The 19,954-nt window shown below is 43.6% G+C and overlaps 2 protein-coding genes across 2 annotated transcripts in view; both read right to left on the bottom strand.

The window, feature by feature from the left end:
• The window catches only part of SEC14L5 (SEC14 like lipid binding 5), a 59,012-nt gene extending 57,862 nt beyond the window's left edge, over positions 1-1,150 (bottom strand). Inside the window, exon 1 of the mRNA XM_081966085.1 lies at positions 958-1,150. The gene's annotated coding sequence lies outside the window, so the exon portion shown is untranslated. The remainder of the gene's footprint in view (positions 1-957) is intronic.
• Positions 1,151-12,845: 11,695 nt separating this feature from the next.
• Positions 12,846-19,954, bottom strand: part of LOC309398540 (syntaxin-binding protein 4-like) — a gene marked incomplete at its 5' end in the record, with an annotated part of 57,955 nt that continues 50,846 nt past the window's right edge. Inside the window, 3 exons of the mRNA XM_081965505.1 lie at positions 12,846-13,723; positions 15,802-15,941; positions 16,668-16,714. Of these exons, the coding sequence (XP_081821631.1) occupies positions 13,665-13,723; positions 15,802-15,941; positions 16,668-16,714 (246 nt within the window). The 3' untranslated portion in view covers positions 12,846-13,664. The remainder of the gene's footprint in view (positions 13,724-15,801; positions 15,942-16,667; positions 16,715-19,954) is intronic.

Genomic DNA, 19,954 nt, shown 5'->3' with positions numbered 1-19,954 from the left:
TAGATAGATAGATAGATAGATAGATAGATAGATAGATAGATAGATAGATAGATATTAACCCCCTGTCCAAGCAGGAGACCCTACACCATTTCTGACAGATGGCAATCCAGTCTCTTCTTGAAAGCTTCCAGGGATGAAGCTCCCACAACCTCTGAAGACAAGCTGTTCCATCCAAGATAGATGAGAGAGAGAGATGATAAAGAGATAGATAGATAGATAGATAGATAGATAGATAGATAGATAGATAGATAGATAGATAGGTAGATGGGAGAGGGGGGGACAGAGAGAGATGTTAAATAGATGGATGGATGGATGGATGGATGGATGGATGGATGGATGGATGGATGATGATAAGAGATAGATAGATAGATAGACAGACAGACAGACAGACAGACAGACAGACAGACATATGATAGAGATATAGATTGATGATACAGAGAGACAGACACACAGATAGTTATGGATGATGGATAGATGATAGGCAGGCAGGCAGGCAGGCAGGCAGGCAAAGAAACAGATGGATGATAGATAATAGATGATATACAGACAGACAGATAGATGATAGATAGATGATAGAGATGATAGATAGATAGATAGATAGATAGATAGATAGATAGATAGATAGATAGATAGATAGATAGAGATCTGATGGATGGATGATAGATATAGATGATAAACAGACAGGCAAGCAAACAGACGGATGGATACAGATGAGAGAGATGGAGATATATACAGAAGATAGACAGCTATATAGATAGATGCGGGAGGGCTTGCCCGAATCTACGATGCACACAACTCCTAACGCCTCCATCATCCGTGCTCTTTACAACTAGACCGGCTTATCCCCTCCCCTCCCCCACGGACACACACACACACACACACACACACACAGCGCTCCCCGGCAGCGAGCGTCGGAGATCCGGACCGGACGCCCTTTCCTCGCCTGCCCTCACCCACCGGTCACTGGGCGGACGGAGCCAGCCCGGCCGCCTCCGCCGGCATCCTCCTCCTCCTCCGCGTCTCGGCGGGTGCAGCAGCGGTGCCGGAGCTGCTCGGCCGCGCGGCTACGGCTCCCTGGGCAGCAGGCAGCGGGGCAGAAGCCGAGGCGAGGAGAGCCGCGAGCGGGGAGGGCCAACACCGCCCCCCGGCCGGCGCGCTTCGCCCAATCAGACGCCGCACCAGCCCGCACCCCGCACTCCTTCGCGCCCCGCACCCCCAGCCGCGGTACCTTCCTGATCACGCCCCCCCACCGCTGCGGCGGAGGTGGGGTCTGAGACGCCGCCCCCTCGCGGCCGGACCACGCCCCTCCACGGCAGATAGACAGGTGCGCTCCGCATTACCTTAAGCCGCGATGTCTCTTTTGCCTAACGGTCCCCCATCCCTCAGCAGGTGACCTTGGAGGTGGTGGTGGGGGGTTTGAGAAGGGAGACCACCAGGAGATGCCTGGCCTGTCATCTCCTGGTGGTCTCTTTTCCCAAATCCGAGGAGAATGGGGGAGAAGAGGGCATGGGAAGAAAGATCCGGGAAGGATGTAGTGTCCCATCACTCAGCTCTTAAAATAATGCTTTTATCGTTGATTAATGCAATCCGATTAATTGTTTAATCAAGATCATTTTGACAACGATTTAAGATGTTGAGACTTTGGGAAAAGTTCAGAGAAGAGCAACTGAGAAGATCAAAGTCCTGGAGACTAAAACAGCTGCCGGATTTGGGTTTGGCTACTTTAAAGAAAGAGGGATGCGGTGGCTCAGTGGCTAAGATGCTGAACGTCAATCAGAAAGGTTGGCATTTTGGCGGTTCGAATCCTTAGCGCCGCATAACAGAGTGAGCTCCATTACTTGTCCCAGTTTCTGCCAACCTAGCAGTTCGAAAGCATCTAAAAATGCAAGTAGAAAAATAGGAACCACCTTTGGTGGGAAGGTAACAGCGTTCCGTGCGCCTTTGGTGTTTAGTCATGCTGGCCACATGACCATGGAGACATCTTGTTGAAGTTGAAGTCCACAAGTCTTAAAGATGCCAAGTTTGGACACCCCTGCCCTAGATCATGTCTTTTGCGACCTTCTGACAAGCAAAGTCAACGGGGAAGCAAGATTAACTTAACAACCTGGTGACTATCTTAGCAACGGCAGTGATTCACTTAACAACTGAGTCAAGAAATGTCATCAAATGGGGCAAAGCTCACTTAACAGATGCCTCACTTAAGAACAGGAATGTCAATTGTGGCTGTAAAGTGAGGACTGCGCACCCTTCTATATTTGGATGCAGAGAATATACAGTACTTTGTGTACGATGTAAGGAAATCATTTTTTTATTATGCTGAGCAGAAGCCGGTATAATGCACTTTTAACAGTTAAGACGGAGTTAATAAAATTCAGATAAAGCAATGACAATCTTGAATGCTTTTCTATAATTAGAGAGGTAATAAATTTGACAAATAGCATCCAGCCGGGCCTAGAACTTGGCCAAATGCCTAGTAGGATTGGCAAATCTTCTCCCGCGTGGCCCTCATATCTAGGTGGCCTACACATGCATATATATAAAATAGATGTGCGGTTATATTAATTGTAATATTATGCAGAAAGCTTTTAAAAGCTTAAATAGCCTTATCATCATCATCATCGTTCTAGCCATTGTCTATCCATCACAGGATGAAGGCCTCTTCCACATGTTTCCAATTAATACGGTTCTGAGCTTTCCTTTGCCAATTGGGATTGCCATACTTGCTGTAGGGAAGTGGTGGCTCAGTGGCTAAGATGCTGAGCTTGTTGATCAGAAGATACATCCCTCTGGCCGATTCGCTCACACAGAGAGGGACTCCTCCGGGTGCCGTCCACTAGGCTGTGCCAGCGGACAACGCCTAGGGAAAGGGCCTTCTCTGTGATGGGCCCGACCCTCTGGAATGACCTCCCCCCCGACATTAGAATGACTACGGATCTCCGCTCCTTCTGTCAGAAACTTAAAACCCACCTATTCCAGCTAGCCGGCTTGGCCTAATTCCATCTATCCCACCTCAGTCCTATTTCTAAATTTTTAAAGATTGGTTTTAAGGTCTGTTTTTTAATTTTTATAAATTGTACAGGGGCTGTTTAATCTGATTTTTATTTATATGTATGATTGTTTGTATGTTTTAAATTTTATTCCTGTACACCGCCCCAAGTCCCTCCGGGGAGAGGGGGCGGTCTAGAAATTTAATAAATTATTATTATTATTATTAGTTTGGCGGTTCGAATCCCTAGCGCCGCATAATGGAGTGAGCTCCTGTTACCTGTCCCAGCTTCTGCCAACCTAGCAGTTCGAAAGCATGTAAAAATGCAAGTAGGAAAATAGGAACCACCTTTCGTGGGAAGGTAACAGTGTTCCGTGCACCTTCGCCATTTAGTCATGCTGGCCACATGACCACAGAGACGTCTTCAGATAGCGTTGGCTCTTCGGCTTTGAAACGGAGATGAGCATCGCCACAACTAGCACATATGTGCGAGGGAAACCTTTGCCTTTACCTATACTTGCTGATGTCATCCATTCATCTTGTTTTAGGTGTCTTTCACGGACGCTTTTGATCAAGTGGGATCCATTCTATGACTGCTTTGGTCCACCTGCCATCTGTTCTTCTTCCTATGTGACCAGCCCATTTCCATTGCAATCCTTTTACTCTCTTGATGGCATCGTATACTTTCTTCTGTTCTCTAATCCATGTGCGGGTCTTTCTATCTTGTCTTGCAATGAGGAGCATCCCAAAGGTGCATTTTTTCAAGCGGCAACTTTCTGTTTTTTCTTTGAAGACATTTCACTTCTCATCCAAGAAGCTTCTTCAGTTCTGGCTGGATGGTGGGGAATGGAAGGATTTATACTCCTTGCAGACAGATGGACATTTGCATTCTTTTAGAGAGCTGTTGAGGCCACCTGGAGGTTTATCTGTGTCCTGAGGGTCACCTGAGCGGTGCAAATGGGTGTGGAGCCTTCTTAGAACTACTGAAAGGACTGTTATAGATTGGAGATAAATGATGACATATCCTTCCCCCTCTTTTGAGAGAGGGCTGCTCAATTTTGACATAGATGGCCTCTTTGACACCTCTTTCAGGAACTGAACAACCAGAAAGTCAATTTGCCCCTTGAAAAAGCCCCTTTGGGACAACCATGACCTGGCTGTCGGAGAATCTCTATAGACATGGTGGATGAGTAGAGTAGAGTAGAGTAGAGTAGAGTAGAGTGAATAGAATAGAATGGAATAGAATAGAATAGAATAGAGGATCATGAATAGAGTAGAGTAGAAACAGGAATAGAATAGAGCAGAGCAGAGTAGAGTAGAGTGAATAGAATAGAATGGAATAGAATAGAATAGAATAGAATAGAATAGAATAGAATAGAGGATCATGAATAGAGTAGAAGCAGGAATAGAATAGAGTAGAGTAGAGTAGAGTAGAGTAGAATAGAATAGAATAGAATAGAATAGAATAGAATAGAACAGAACAGAACAGAACTGAACTGAACAGAATTCTTTATTGGCCAAGTGTGATCGGACACACAAGGAATTTGTCATTGCTGCAGATGCTCTTAGTGTACATAAGGAGAATAAAAATACATTCATCAAGAATAAAATGCAACACTTAGTGATAGTCAAGGTTACTAATAAGCTATCAAATCACATTAGGAAACAAATAAAAACAACATAAATTGAAAGATACAAGCAACGTGGTTATAGTCATAAGTGGGAGGAGATAGATACTAGGAAGGAAGAGAAGAATAATAGTAATACAATTTTAGTATATTATTTGACAGTGTTGTGGAATTAGTTGTTAAGCAGAGTGATGGCATGCGGGGAAAAAACTGTCCTTGTGTCTAGTTGTTCTGGTGTTCAGTGCCCTACACTGTCATTTTGAAGGTAGAAGTTGAAACAATTGATGTCCAGGATGACACGCATCAATTGTGAGGTTAGTGTCCATGTTTCACTGGCATATGTTAGAATGGGTAGCACACACCGATCGAAAACTTTTGTCTTCGGGCATAGGGGATGGTTGGTCTTGAAAATTATGCTTAGCTTGCCGAATGCCTGCCAATCACATTTAACACGCTGTTCAATTTCCTTTATTGTATCACCTTCTGTTGATATCCGTTGGCCAAGGTCTATAAATAGCCCTGTAGATGAGCTTATTCAAAACACTGCCATTATTGGATAGCCAAATTTTAGCTGCATGACTTTCAGAGGGGTTGGTTGAGGGAGAAAATTGGGGTGTGTGAAGATCAATATTATTTATTTAAATTTATTAAGGTACTAGCTGAACACCCAAGTTCCACTATGAAACTGTGTGATCGGGCTTGATAAATCAACACTTACAGCTTGAAAATTAATAACTAGTTATGATCGGCTTCTCTCCTTCAGGCTTGCCCCACAGAATCCTCCGCCATTCCTATTCCCTTCTCTCCATCAGGCTTGCCCCACAGAAACCTCTGCTATCTTATCCCCTTCCCTCTCACACTCCATTTCAAACTCCCAACCAGCAGGCCGGATGAGTCACATGCTGACCACACCCAAGTGGCAGTTTGAACAGAGATCTTTTCAGGTGGGGAGGGGGAGTAGAACGCCAGCATCAGAGCGTGTTAATAATAACATAAGAAATACTAATGACCTGATGGTCATTTTGAAAAATCCCTTCTAAGTGAGCACCTAGAAGCCAATAAGAACATATATGCCACATTTCAAGTTTGTAGGCTTTATGGTTCTGGAGATTTTGTGATGCGGTGTGAGTGGTTTTCGCTTTTATATATAGAGATTCATTCTTTTTGTTTTGCACTTGTAGAGTTACTTGGTAAGTTAAGAATGCTAAAGTTAAGAATGTTAACAATAAAACAGCTTCAGATTAAAACCAACAGTGGCCACCCACAATATTATGGTTGGAATAAAAAAAAATTGTTCAGATGCTTCAAAATTTCCAAAGAGGCATGGAACAGAATTGTTCCTAGGGCGAAGGGCTCTGTCCAGGGTACTTACCAACCTAATTATTTTTCATGGAGAACCAGAAATAAGGCCTTAAAAAAAAAGAATCTACTTTGAAGAACCTCACAAGATCAAATAAATCAAAGCTTCATAAACACTGGCATGGGGAATTCTGGGAGAGTTGAAGTCTAGACAAGTAGTCCTCAACATACAACTATTCATTTAACAACTGTTCAAAATCACAATGGCACTGGAAAACGTGACTTAACAACCATCTAGTCCAAAACACACACCCTGCCCAAGCAGGAGACCCTACACCATTTCTGACAGATGGCAGTCCAGTCTCTTCTTGAAAGCCTCCAGCGACGAAGCTCCCACAACTTCTGAAGGCAACTTCTGTTACATTGGTTGATTATTCTCACTGTCAGAAAATTCATCCTTATTTCTAGGTTAAATCTCTCCTGGATCAGTTTCCATCCATTATTCCTTGTCCAGCCTTCAGGTTCTTTGGAGAATAGCTTGACCCACTCCTCTCTGGGGCAGCCCCTCAAATATTGGAAGACTGCTCTCATGTCTCCCCTGGTCCTTCTCTTTACTAGACTAGCCATACCCGTTCATTGTATAGGTTAGCCTCCAGTACCCTAATCATCCTGGTTGCTCTTCTCTGCACTCTTTCTAGATTCCCAACATCTTTATTTATAGTGTGGTGACCCAAACTGGATGCAGATTCTAGGTGTGGGTGGATGGATGGATGATAGATAGATAGATAGATAGATAGATAGATAGATAGATAGATAGATAATAGATAGAGAGATAGATAGATAGTTAGATAGATAGATAGATAGATAGATAGATAGATGATAGATTAGATAGATAGATAGATAGATAGATAGATAGATAGATAGATAGACAGACAGACAGATAGATTAATTAGACGGACGGATGGACGGACAGACAGATAGATGGATAGATAGGGGTGGGTGGGTGTCTACCTTGGACCTTTTTGAAGTCACAAACTGCAGAATTTTCATTGAAGGTGCAGTTTTCCTGTCATTGTTTTTGTGTCTGGGTGAGTCTTCTCTTTCCAATGAGATCAGGGGTCCTATAGACAGGGCTATGCTGGAGGTGGAACTTAAAATACTGCAATAATTCATGGAATGGTATTTTAATGGCTTTTACTACCTCCAATGTACAGTATTAATTGCATTGTTTGTACTCAGCTGCTGTTTTCGAGCACCGGGTAAAACTTGTCTGGACTTGGAAATGAAGCAAGATCGGGTCTAATTACTGCTTAGACTAGAGCCTACCAGGAAATCTCAGGGCTTAATCTAAGTTATGGCATTTTTAAAAAAATCCCACGCAAAGGCAATGATAAATTATGTTTGAACTTTTGCAAAGAAAACCATGTGAAAATGGATTAAAAAGTCAGCAGAAGGCAAGCTGGAACAAGAGAAAAGGAGAAGTCAGCTCTCTGGTCCTGATAATAGTCCTGGACGTATGACCACAATTGAGCCCAATATTTTGGTTGCTAAACAAGACATGTCTTAAGTGAGTTTTGTCCCATTTGATGACTTTTCTTGCCACAGTTGTTAAAAGTGTTACTTTCAGAGGGCTCCATTTATTCACAGTTGCAGCCCAGAAACAGGATACCTGCTTGGGTCTATGACAATTTGCCATGGCCAACTCACCATGGTCAACTCACTATGGCCAACTCACCGTGGCCAACTTGCCATGGTCAACTCACTATGGTGAACTGGCCATGGCCAACTCTCTATGGCCAACTCACCATGGCCAACTCAATATGGTCAACTCACCATGGTCAACTCACTATGATGAACTGGCCATGGCCAATGCACCATGGCCAATGCACCATGGCCAACTCACCTCTAAGACTGACAGATTTGATCATCTTGCAGTCCAAGGGACTCACAGGAATCTTCTCCAGCACCAGAGTTCAAAGGCCTCCATTCTTCAGCACTCAGCCTTTCTTATGGTCCAACTTTCACAGCCATCCATTGCAACTGGGAATGTTAGCATCTGTTAGCATTTGTTAGCATCTCACTAACTTTATTTAAAACAAGTGGTCCCATCTTACATCCTGTAATTTTTTTTTTTTTTAAAAACCTACCATATATAATGAAAGCACAGTGATAACAAAAATCAATTTTAATACCCGGAGGAATCCAGATCATGTTGGAAAGGAAATGAATGCTCCATCTAATGAGCTGGAACCGATCGACCTTTGGCAGTCGGTCTGCATTTTTTAAATATGTATATATTTTCAATCTCCAAGGTGATGTTATGTCATCACAGAAGCGAGTGGGCAACCTTTGCAGTAGATTTGGATAATAGGTTAATAGGAAAAGCCAGTCCATAGCTTATGTCTCACTTTCTTTGATTTGGAATGCAAAAATGAAATATTCATATTTTTTTCTACAGATAGATAATTTCTGCCAGATTTAAACGACTGAAATCTTAGAGCATTTTGAGGACTAGGAAGAAAGAGTTGAGGGACTGGGAATATTTCTCCCTGATTTTGGAAGTTTTTAAAGAAGAGATTGGATAACCATTTGTCTGAAATGGTATAGGGTTTCCTGCCTGAGCAGGGGGTTGGACTAGAAGACCTCCAAGGTCCTTTCCAACTCTGTTGTTGTTGCTATTGTTGTTGTTGTTGTTGTTGTTGTTAAGAATACCACTCTATAAAGCCCTAGTAAGACCACACCTAGAATACTGCATCCAGTTTAGGTCACCACACTATAAAAAAGATGTTGAGACTCTAGAAAGAGTGCAGAGAAGAGCAACCAGTATGTTTGTGGGATTGGAGACTAAAACATATGATGAACGGTTGCAGGAACTGGCCATGGCTAGTCTAGTGAAGAGAAGGACCGGGGGAGATTATGATAGCAGAGTTCCAATATTTGAGGGGCTGCCACAGAGAGGAGGGGGTCAAGCTATTTTCCAAAGCACCTTAAGGCCGGACAAGGAATAATGGATGGAAACTGACCAAGGAGAGATTCAACCTAGAAATAAGGAGTAATATTATGACAGTGAGAACAATCAACCAGTGGAACAGAAGTTGCCTTCAGAAGTTGTGGGGGCTTCATCACTTTCAAGTGAGACTGGACTGTCATTTGTCAGAAATGGTGAAGGGTCTCCTGCTTGAGTGGGCGGATGGACTAGATGACCTTCCAACTAGGTTCCTTCCAACTCTGTTAATCTGTTAATGCCTCAGCAACTTGAAAAAGGGGACACAAGATAGAATAATTTATTCCCACACACCTACCTTATCCTAGATCTGATAAAAATTAACTCCAAAGTTTGTGTTTTATGACAAGGCATTACAGGTAGTCCTTGACTTATGACCATAATTGAGCCCAAAATTGATGCTGCTAAGTGAGACATTAGTTAAGTGAATTTTGCCCCATCTGTTAAATCTGTTAATCTTCGATTCACAGTCTGGGACTGGTAAAATCTTAACAATTCAAGTCCTAACCAAGGACCTAAGAGCTGTTAAGGAAATATCTGGGTGTTGTACATAGACAGTTCTGAATGTTTTTTTTTTTACAAAGTCAGAATATTTTGTAAATCTGGTAGATACTTTGGCCCATAAATCCAAAAGGATTCCCTGAATTTATTGGGCAACATCACGTGGTGTGCTGGACTTTACACAACCCATATTTTAAATCAGGGGACCTGATGTTGTATCCTTTGGTATCTGCTTGTACCAAGTGTAACTTGTGATTCTCAGAGTCTCTTGAGAAAAATTAATAAGAAAGGTTCAGAGCTACAGGAATTTCAGAAATTGAACTGTGTGCTGAAGACTCTGGCATCTACAGGGGTAGACTGAGAGAGCATTGAAGGAACAGAAGAAGCAGGTTAAGTCCAGTGAGAGGGAGGATACTACAAAGAGACATAGACTAGCCTCTCACTCAGTTCCATCAGATAAAAGAGGGGGGGAGAAAAAGGAGGAGGAGGAGGAGGAGGAGGAGGAGGAGGAGGAGGAGGAGGAGGAGGAGGAGGAGGAGGAAAGGAAGAAAGAAAGAAAAAAGGAAGAAAGAAGAAAAAGGAAGAAGAAGGAGGAGGAGGGAGGAAGGAAGGAAGAAAGAAGAAGAAAGAAGGAAGAGGGGATAAGGAGGAGGAGAAGGAGAAAAGAAGGAGGAAGAGGCAGCTTTTGGTATGCAGTACCCTTGTATGCGTCATATATAGAATGTCTGAAAGTTCTTTTAAAAAAGAAAAAAGAAAGTAAGTAGAAAGAAAAGATCATTTTGGCCCTAAGGTTTGTTCATATCAGGCTCAAACAACCAAGAATAACATGTGGAGTTACTTCGGAGTAGTTCCCCCAGTGTTATCTGCCTAAAGACAGAATCTTGCCAGACTGAAGAGATTATCTGCAATAACTATAGACATACCCCTGTGAATTGCTAGGGAAGGTCACCAGACATTCCAGCTCTGGAAAGGAGCCCCTCCCTCCAGCAACTCTGGATTACATCCCACCATACCTATGAAAAGGAGGGAGGGAGGAAAGAAGGGAGGAATTTTCCTCTTTTGCTATTAGTGCCAAAACCCATTTGTGACAGATTTAATTAAACTACAGTATTTGCTTCCAGAGAATGCAGGCCTGCCTGCCAACTTGGTTGGCTTTAAAGAATTAAACCCATCCATGAGGTACAAAGCTATCAGTGGCTGCTAATCAGGATGATTCAAGGCCAGTTGTCAGATAAGAAGCATCATCCAACTCAGAATACGAGGGGGAAGTGCTAGTCTGTTCAAGTCCTACGTGTTAGAGATATCGGGATATCCCTGATGGAAGCAAAACGCTGGATTAAGTCAAGACTTTTGGCCTGATACAAAAAGGATGGGTCTTCTGTTGAAGGAAAGTGAAAACCATACACAAGTATCAGCGGTGGATTTCACTTATTTTTACCACTAGTTCGCCCCACGCGCACGCACACCCTCCGTGCATGTGCCCGACTTTCCACGCATGGGCTTTGCTCCCCCATGCACCTTCCACTTATGCGCCCGGCCTCAAAAACATGGCTAAGTAGGACCACATAGAGCCATCTCTGCTACCAATTCTCCCGAACCAGTCTGAACTGGCTGAATACCACCTCTGAGTCAAGTACGTTGGCTTTGAAATAAATCCAGCAATCCCTTCTATGATGGAGAAATTCACAATGGGAGATTCAACATGAACTCAAGGGCAACATCCCTCATGCTTCGTAGCTCTAGCTACTCATGAGATGCCAACTGCTGGATCCCTACGAAGCTCACAGCATTCCCTACACCCAGCATCCCTGCCCCTCCCCTCTTCTTGGCCATCATACAGGTAGTCCTTGATTTATGACTAAAAAGAAACCTGCCCGTCATAATTATAAGTCATGACCATCATAAATTGGGTCACCTGTATGACCGAACCAATTTTATGGCATGTTTTGTGTCTATTGTTAAGCAAATGCTACAGTCGTAAAGCAAACACCCCAACCTTTAAACAAACCAGGGATTTGCTAAATGCCGGTTTTTGCCAAAGACCAGAAGTAAATGTTGTTTTTCAGCAAAACAGTCATAAAATACTTATTCTTTATTTATTTGGCCAAGGGTGGTTAGACTCACAAGGAGATTTGTCTCTGGTACAGAAGCGCAAAAAGCAGATGGGTGACTGTGGTACATTGCAAACAGCCATGAATGTAGGCCGTTTGTTGAGCACCAGAAATGGGGTCAGGTGACATTGGAGGGTAGCTGCTGTGAGACCTTCAGAATGATATCAGAAGGATCACGAGGGAGGTCCATCAGAACTTCTAATGATTACTGAGCAAGCAGTCATAACTCAAGGACTTATCTGTAGCCAGTTTGTCTGCTCTCTTCAAGAGAAAGAGTCAACACAACAGAGCATCTTCTCTACTGCTCTGGAGGTTGTTTGGCTGGAACCCAAAAAAAGAAGACATGGAGAAGAAACGTTCTCAAGGTAGCCCATTGGCAGTTTCTCCAGGCTAAATGAATCTGGAGCGGAAATTGTGCAGAGGATTCGGATGGACTGTAGTAGCCTCAAGCTAACTGTTCCTTCTTCACAATGAGAAGACCTTGAGAGCTGATCATCTGTAGGCTCTTGATCAAAGTTTTGAGGAAGGTCTTAAGTCTTAAAAATGAAGACTTCCTGTTAGAGGAATTGTGGTGTGGCCCGCCAGTGGCCAGCAGAGCTGGCAGCTGATTCAGACAGTGAGGAGGTTGGGGAGGAACCTGGGCCAGTCCTGGAGTCTGGGGAAGGCTCTGATGAGGGCTCTGTGTTGGAGGCAGAGAGGGGGCCAGAGCCGTCTGACAGTTATCAGCTGCCTTCGGAGTCAGACATCAATGAGGCAGAAGAACAGTTGGAACCTGTTCCCAGTGTGCACATGCACAGAGCTGCCAGATGAAGGGAACAGCTAAAGAACAGGGGTCAACTTGGGAGGAAGGCCGCAGGTGGATGCTGAATGGCCCCTCCCAGAGGAAATAAAAGAGAAGCCAAAGGGGATGGGAGTTTGCAGGAGACAATTAGTTCACTTAATTGATTTGTGACTCTCCAAGACTCCTTGCCAAGTTTTGCAGATATCGGCTGGCAGCTCTCCAAGACAGATAAAGTCTGTGGCTGTAAATCCTCCCTTGAAAGACTTTGCTGGAGGTGAACGAGCAGAATTCACAGGAAATTAATAAAAGGTTTTTTTTTGTCGGGACAAGGAGTTTGCTTCAGGCTCCTGGGAAGCCTCGGTCAGAACAAATTGAGAGGGCTCCATGCAACAGCAGAAAGGAGAAAGAGGCATTGACCTGTAATAAACTACCAATGGATTATTTCCAGTCACTTTTCTTTAAAAAAAGAATCTTGAATAATTCAAGGAGCCCTTAGAGTGAAACAGGGGTAAAAATTGATCTGAATGCAAATCATTTCTCCTGACTATCCGTTGAGGATCGGGTGCATAGAAATGATTGACCATGCTGATGATCAATTTTATTTCTCTATGTGTTCTCTATTTATACTTTCCTCCACCCATAAATCAAGAGGCATATGGTAACTCCTTTTCGGGTGAATACAATTTAATTACAAGGCATAAACTTTCACGAGCTCTCTAATGAAATCTGTGAGTTGGGAAAGACGCTGCCGAATTCCTTATTTGGGTGGGTGGGTGGGTACCATAGAGTAATAATATATTTCATCTAAAAAAGAGCCCAGAATTGTACAAAAAACAGCAGTAATGCATGCATACAGACAGTGCAAAAGCTAAGTGAAAATGCTACCTTCCCACCCCCAACTTAAATCCCAGTTAAAAGTCACAATGATGATTTAAGTGACAATCCTCTGGTTATTTTCCCCAGCAAGGGCTTAGATAAATAAGCATAAATAAAGCTTTGCAGAGACCCGTTCTACCTATGTAGAACAGTTTGCCTCCTGAAGTTCTGGAGGTCCATCAGTGGAAGGTTTCAACCAAGGATGGACAGCTCTATGCCTAGGAGGGTGTGAGGATTGCTGCCCTTTGGGAGGGGTTGGGCTAGAAGCTCTCATGATGCCTTCCAAGTCTAGGATTCTAGGATTCTTAACTGCCTTCCAGAAATGACTTTCCAGAGATCATAGCTGCCACTGCTCTTGTTCTTTCAGATCGTGAACAAGCGGTGGCGAGAACTGAAAGAAGGTCTATTTTGAAGGAACGCCATGGACCAGAAATGGCCCAAAGTCTAACTTCTGGAGGAAAAGGTCCCATGTTCCTCATTATTTGTAGTCAGGGGATCTCTCGTCTGCTTGGCAGTTGTCCCAATCTTGCAGTAGAGCTGTCAATGAAAACAGAAGATCACAAAGCATCACCAGGTCACTGTCAACCAAATCAGCATCTAATCTGAGATGGCCCTCAAGGTTTCCTAACCTTTGCTCAGAATAGAAACATCAGCAGCTGGTACACCAGACAAGCCCCCACTCACCCCTCTTGAATTTTTGTTTAATATCAAATTTTAATCTCAGCCGAAGAATTCAATTACATCCTCGCTCACACACTGACTCTTTAACTCCTTTTATCCAACAAATCTGAGTCTCCATTCGCTTCCCCCATTCATCTGCTTGTTTTCCTGCTTTTACTCCACTTCTGCCTCTGTAAAAGATGCATGAGAGGAAGGATCAGATATTACTCCATCACGGGCTAGTAAATGCCATTTAATAAATGAGAACCCGCCCCCCCTTTACCAGCTACAAGTGGTTCTTGACTTACAAGCACTAAATAGAATAGAATAGAATAGGAATAGGAATAGAATAGAATAGAAGTTAGAGAATAGAATATAATAGAGTAGAAGTTAGAGAATAGAATATAATAGAATAGAAGTTAGAGAATAGAATAGAATAGGAATAGAATAGAAGTTAGAGAATAGAATAGAATAGAATAGAATAGAATAACAGAGTTGGAAAGGACCTTGGAGGTCTTTTAGTCCAACCCCCTGCCTAGGCAGGAAACCCTACACCACTTCAGACAAATGGTTATCTAATCTCTTCTTAAAAACTTCCAGTGTTGGAGCATTTACAAATTCTGGAGGCAAGTTGTTCCACTGATTAATTGTTCTGTCAGGAAATTTCTCCTTAGTTCTAAGTTGCTTCTCTCCTTGATTATTTTCCACCTGTTGCTTCTCCAAAGCACCTGAGGGTAGCATGTGTTTTAGTCTCCAGTCCCCTAATCATCCTAGTTACTCTTCTCTGCACTCTTTCCAGAGTCTCCACATCTTTTCTACATCGTGGCAACCAAAACTGGATGCAGGATTCCAAGTGTGGCCTTACCAAGAAACCCAAATGTCTTTGTTCATCAAAGTTGCTGTTAAGTTGCCCAAATGTTATGACATTTTGCAGGAGTTCATAGACAAATCATTGCAGCCAGCCATTAAGTGAATCATGCAGTCTTTAAGTGAAACCTGCTTTTCCCATTGACTTTGCTTGCCAGAGGTCTGCTTGGAAGGTCATAAGTGGTGACTTCCCCCAGGATGCTGCGTCTATAGCTATTTGGATGCCAAGCTAACAAATTGTGATCATGGGACCGCGGGCACACTATATTGGTTATAAGTGGGAGGACTGGTTGTAACTCACATTTTTCAGCAGTGTTATAACTTTGAGTGGGCACTAAATGAATGGTTGTAAGTCAAGGACTACTTGTACCCAGAGTAAGGTAGAGGTGTAACTGCTGAGCAGTGGTTGACCAACATTCTTAAAGATCCATCGCATGCCGGGCACCATTTTTTTTTAACTATTACCATCTGGCAGACGGTACAGGATAATAAAATCAAGGACAAACAGGCTGAAAAACAGCTTCTATCCCAGAGCAGGAACCATATTGAATTCTACTGTATAGTGCAATATGAATGCAATATCAGGGGTTTTCAATTTAATTGTATAGAATGTGAAGGATGTGTGTTTTTGTTTTTAGTTTTTATGTATAATGTACACTGATGATGGCATTTAATTTCATCGTACAAGGTGCAACGACAATAAAGTAAACTATTAATTTTTAAATTACGTAAGCCACATTGAGTCTCCATGGGCGAATAGGCGGCAATATAAATTTAATAAATAAATACATGAAACTATTAAACTAGGTCTCACTAGGACAGGGCACCACAAATAGTTCAGATTCAATGTTGCACTGAGGGACCTTTGTTTCAACTCAGATCAAGCCCCCTCATGGCCAATCAAAGTCAACTATAGAGCGATGGTCAAAGCAAGATACAACCAGAACTTCAGCACCTTGGACAGGGTGGTGTTTGTGCAAGACTTGGAAGAGATCTTTCTTGCTTTCTAGTTCTGCCATCCTCCCAGCTGCCATGGGTGGTACTAATAGCAGTAAAGAAGCTGGTCATTGCCTACAAATGGAACTTACCATCTCTTGTAGCACTTGACAATGAGTTATTCTCCAACAATTCGTTGCCTTCTGTGATCAACATTCTGGCAAGCTCTGAAGAGAGAAGGGTAGTCTCTGAGACGTCTTTTGTCTTGTCCTCATCCTCTTGACTGTCAATCCTTGGGAGGGAAAATGTGATTGTTTGTGAATTCCTACTTCGTACTCTCAAAGTGTAATGGGCTATGAGAATAATCTTGGGAGATGGAAGACCCACAGCCTAAGCAATGGTTAGATGAATTCTACAGAGGAATTATTGAGTCTGTCATCTGTACCTCCATAACTGCCTAGTTTGGCTCTGCAACCCAACAAGACAGACACGGACTTCAGAGGATAATCAGAATTGCAGAAAAAACAATGGCTACCAACCTGCCTTCCGTTGAGAACCTGTGCACTGCACGAGTCAAAAAGGGGGCCGTGAAAATATCTACAGACCCCTCACATCCTGGACATAAATTGTTTCAACTCCTACCCTCAAAACGACACTATAGGGCACTGCACACCAGAACAACTAGACACAAGGACAGTTTTTCCCCGAATGCCATCACTCTGCTAAACAAATAATTCCCTCAACCCTGTCAAACTATTCACTAAGCCTGCACTACTATTGTTAATAATCTTCTCATCATCCCTATCACCCATCTCCTCCCACTTATGACTGTAACTTTGTTGCTTGTATCCTTACAATTTATATTGATATGGATTGTTTCCTGATTGCTTATGTGTACCCTGTGACTATCATTAAGTCACCAAGCTACGCCATGCCCACAGAACCGGTAGTAAAAAAAAACTTTGAATCCCACCACTGCCGCACACATGGTAAGAATGACGCTCAAGGAAGTTCTTACCTCTTTTGGGGTAAAGAGGAAGACGAGCTCAGTAATCTGTGGGCATGCTGGTTAAAAACAAAGAATGAAACAGGGTGTCAGCATTGCAGAAACATGATCTCATCCGTACTAGCAATCATCTGTGCTCTTTGCTGAATTTTTAGGGCTCCCTCCAAGTTTTTTCCACCGAGAGGAAAAATAGAAGCAAAAATCATTTAAGAAGGTAATTCTTATGAGCCTCAGTGGTGCAGTGGTTAGAGTGCAGTACTGCAGGCTACTTCTGTTGATTACCGGCTGCCTGCAATTTGGCAGTTTGAATCTCACCAGGCTCCAGGTTGACTCAGCCTTCCATCCTTCTGAGGTGGGTAAAATGGGGACCCAGATTGTTGGGGGCAAGAGGCTGACTCTATAGACCGCTTAGAGAGGGCTGTGAGGCGGTATATAAGTCTTAAGTGTCATTGCTGTGGTTGATTGGATGTTGCATTAGGAGCCCTTATGGTGTGGTGGTTAGAATGTGATATTGCAGACTGACTCTGCCCACAGTCCAGAGTTCAATCCTGACCAGCTCCAGGTTGACTCAGCCTTCCATCCTTCTGAGGTGGGTCAAATGAGGACCCAGATTGTTAGGAGCAAGAGGCTGACTCTGTAAACCGCTTAGAGAGGGCTGGCTGTAAAGCAGTGTGAAGCAGTATATAAGTACTAGTGCTATTGCTAAGTGCTAAATCAAAGTTCAAAATTAGATCAAGGTCAGTCATTTTAATGCTAAAGTTCAGCTGCAAAAATGAAAAAAATAATATTTGACTCCCAACCTTTAATCTTTGGGAGGAGATATGCTTTTAATGGAAAAAGTGAACGTTTTTCCCACCACCAAGATAAGGATATGCATGGTGCTGTTCTCAAAGTTAAAGACAAATGGCACTTAGCAATGGCACTTAGACTTATATACCACTTCACGGTGCTTCTCCAGCTCTCTCTAAGCCGTTTACAGAGTCAGCCTCCTGCCCCCAACATTCTGGGTCCTCATTTTACCTCGGATGGATGGAAGGTTGAGTCAACTTTGAGCCTGGTGAGGATGGAACTGCTAGGAGTTGGCAGAATTAGCCTGCAATACTGCATTCTAACCAAAGATGGTATTTAGCAGATTCTGACCAGTTCTGGAGAATCGGTAGCGGAAATTTTGAGTAGTTTGGAGAACTACCACCTCTGACCGGCACTGCCCCTATCTATTCTCTGCCTCGTGAGTCCCAGCTGATCGGGAGGAAATGGGGATTTTGCAGTATCCTTTCCCTGGAGTGGGGAGGGAATGGAGATTTCTCAGTATCCTTCCCCTGGAGTGGAGATTTTGCAGTATCCTTCCCTGGAGTGGGGAAGGAATGGAGATTTTGCAGTATCCTTCCCTGGAGTGGGGAAGGAATGGAGATTTTGCAGTATCCTTCCCTGGAGTGGGGAAGGAATGGAGATTTTGCAGTATCCTTCCCCTGGAGTCTGGAGGGAATGGAGATTTTACAGTATCCTTCCCCTGGAGTGGGGAGGGAATGGAGATTTTGCAGTATCCTTCCCCTGGAGTCTGGAGGGAATGGAGATTTTACAGTATCCTTGCCCTGGAGTGGGGAGGGAATGGAGATTTCTCAGTATCCTTCCCCTGGAGTGGAGATTTTGCAGTATCCTTCCCTGGAGTGGGGAAGGAATGGAGATTTTGCAGTATCCTTCCCTGGAGTGGGGAAGGAATGGAGATTTTGCAGTATCCTTCCCTGGAGTGGGGAAGGAATGGAGATTTTGCAGTATCCTTCCCCTGGAGTCTGGAGGGAATGGAGATTTTACAGTATCCTTCCCCTGGAGTGGGGAAGGAATGGAGATTTTGCAGTATCCTTCCCTGGAGTGGGGAAGGAATGGAGATTTTGCAGTATCCTTCCCTGGAGTGGGGAAGGAATGGAGATTTTGCAGTATCCTTCCCCTGGAGTCTGGAGGGAATGGAGATTTTACAGTATCCTTGCCCTGGAGTGGGGAGGGAATGGAGATTTTACAGTATCCTTCCCCTGGAGTGGGGAGGGAATGGAGATTTTGCAGTATCCTTCCCCTGGAGTCTGGAGGGAATGGAGATTTTACAGTATCCTTGCCCTGGAGTCTGGAGGAAATGGAGATTTTACAGTATCCTTCCCCTGGAGTGGGGAGGGAATGGAGATTTTGCAGTATCCTTCCCCTGGAGTCTGGAGGGAATGGAGATTTTACAGTATCCTTCCCCTGGAGTGGGGAGGGAATGGAGATTTTGCAGTATCCTTCCCCTGGAGTCTGGAGGGAATGGAGATTTTACAGTATCCTTGCCCTGGAGTCTGGAGGGAATGGAGATTTTACAGTATCCTTCCCCTGGAGTGGGGAGGGAATGGAGATTTTGCAGTATCCTTCCCCTGGAGTCTGGAGGGAATGGAGATTTTACAGTATCCTTGCCCTGGAGTCTGGAGGAAATGGAGATTTTACAGTATCCTTCCCCTGGAGTGGGGATGGAATGGAGATTTCACAGTATCCTTCCCCTGCCATGCCACCAAGCCAGGCCCACCAAGCCACGCCCACAGAACCTGTAGTAAAAGTTTTTGAATCCCATCACTGATTCTAACCACTGCACCCCCATGACTCTTCTCCATCCATTGTTAGTTAAATTTTAAGCTACCTCCATCCTTTCCTAAGATAAAAAGTTCTTCCACCCATTTTCTCCAACACATGATGATGAATTTAAATCCCTTACAATGTTAGTTGTCCTGATGTGACGTCTTCTACCCAATTTTCCCTAATGCACACATTTTTTCAGCCTAAAGCCCTGTGTTTTCTTTTTAAACTCAAATTTCAAACTTCTGCGTCCTTTTTGTCTTCTTGCCACAACCTGCTGAACACACATTCTTCTTTTTTGGCCACAAATCAATGGTTCTATTTGTGCAGAATTTGAACCAGAGCAAGAAAGAAACTAGACTACAGGAAGTCCTCAATTGGACCAAGAACTTCCACTGCTAAGCAAGACAGCCGTTAAGGGAATTACGGCTGATTTTTATTACCTTTTTGGTCGTGTTATTAAGCGAATCACTCCAGTTGTTAAGTGAGCTGCAAGGTTCTTAAGTAAATTTGACTTTGCTTGTCAGCTGTTCCTTTCCCACCAAAGGTGGTTCCTATTTTTCTACTTGCGTTTTTAAATGCTTTTCAACTGCTAGGTTGGCAGAAGCTGGGACAAGTCACGGGAGCTCACTTCATTATGCGGCACTAGGGATTCAAACTGCTGAACTGCCGACCTTTTGATCAACAAGCTCAGCATTTTAGCCACT

Source organism: Natrix helvetica (genome assembly GCF_964273705.1).
Source record: "Natrix helvetica genome assembly, chromosome: 13".
NCBI lineage: Eukaryota > Metazoa > Chordata > Lepidosauria > Squamata > Natricidae > Natrix > Natrix helvetica.
This window is presented reverse-complemented; position numbering and strand designations above follow the sequence as displayed.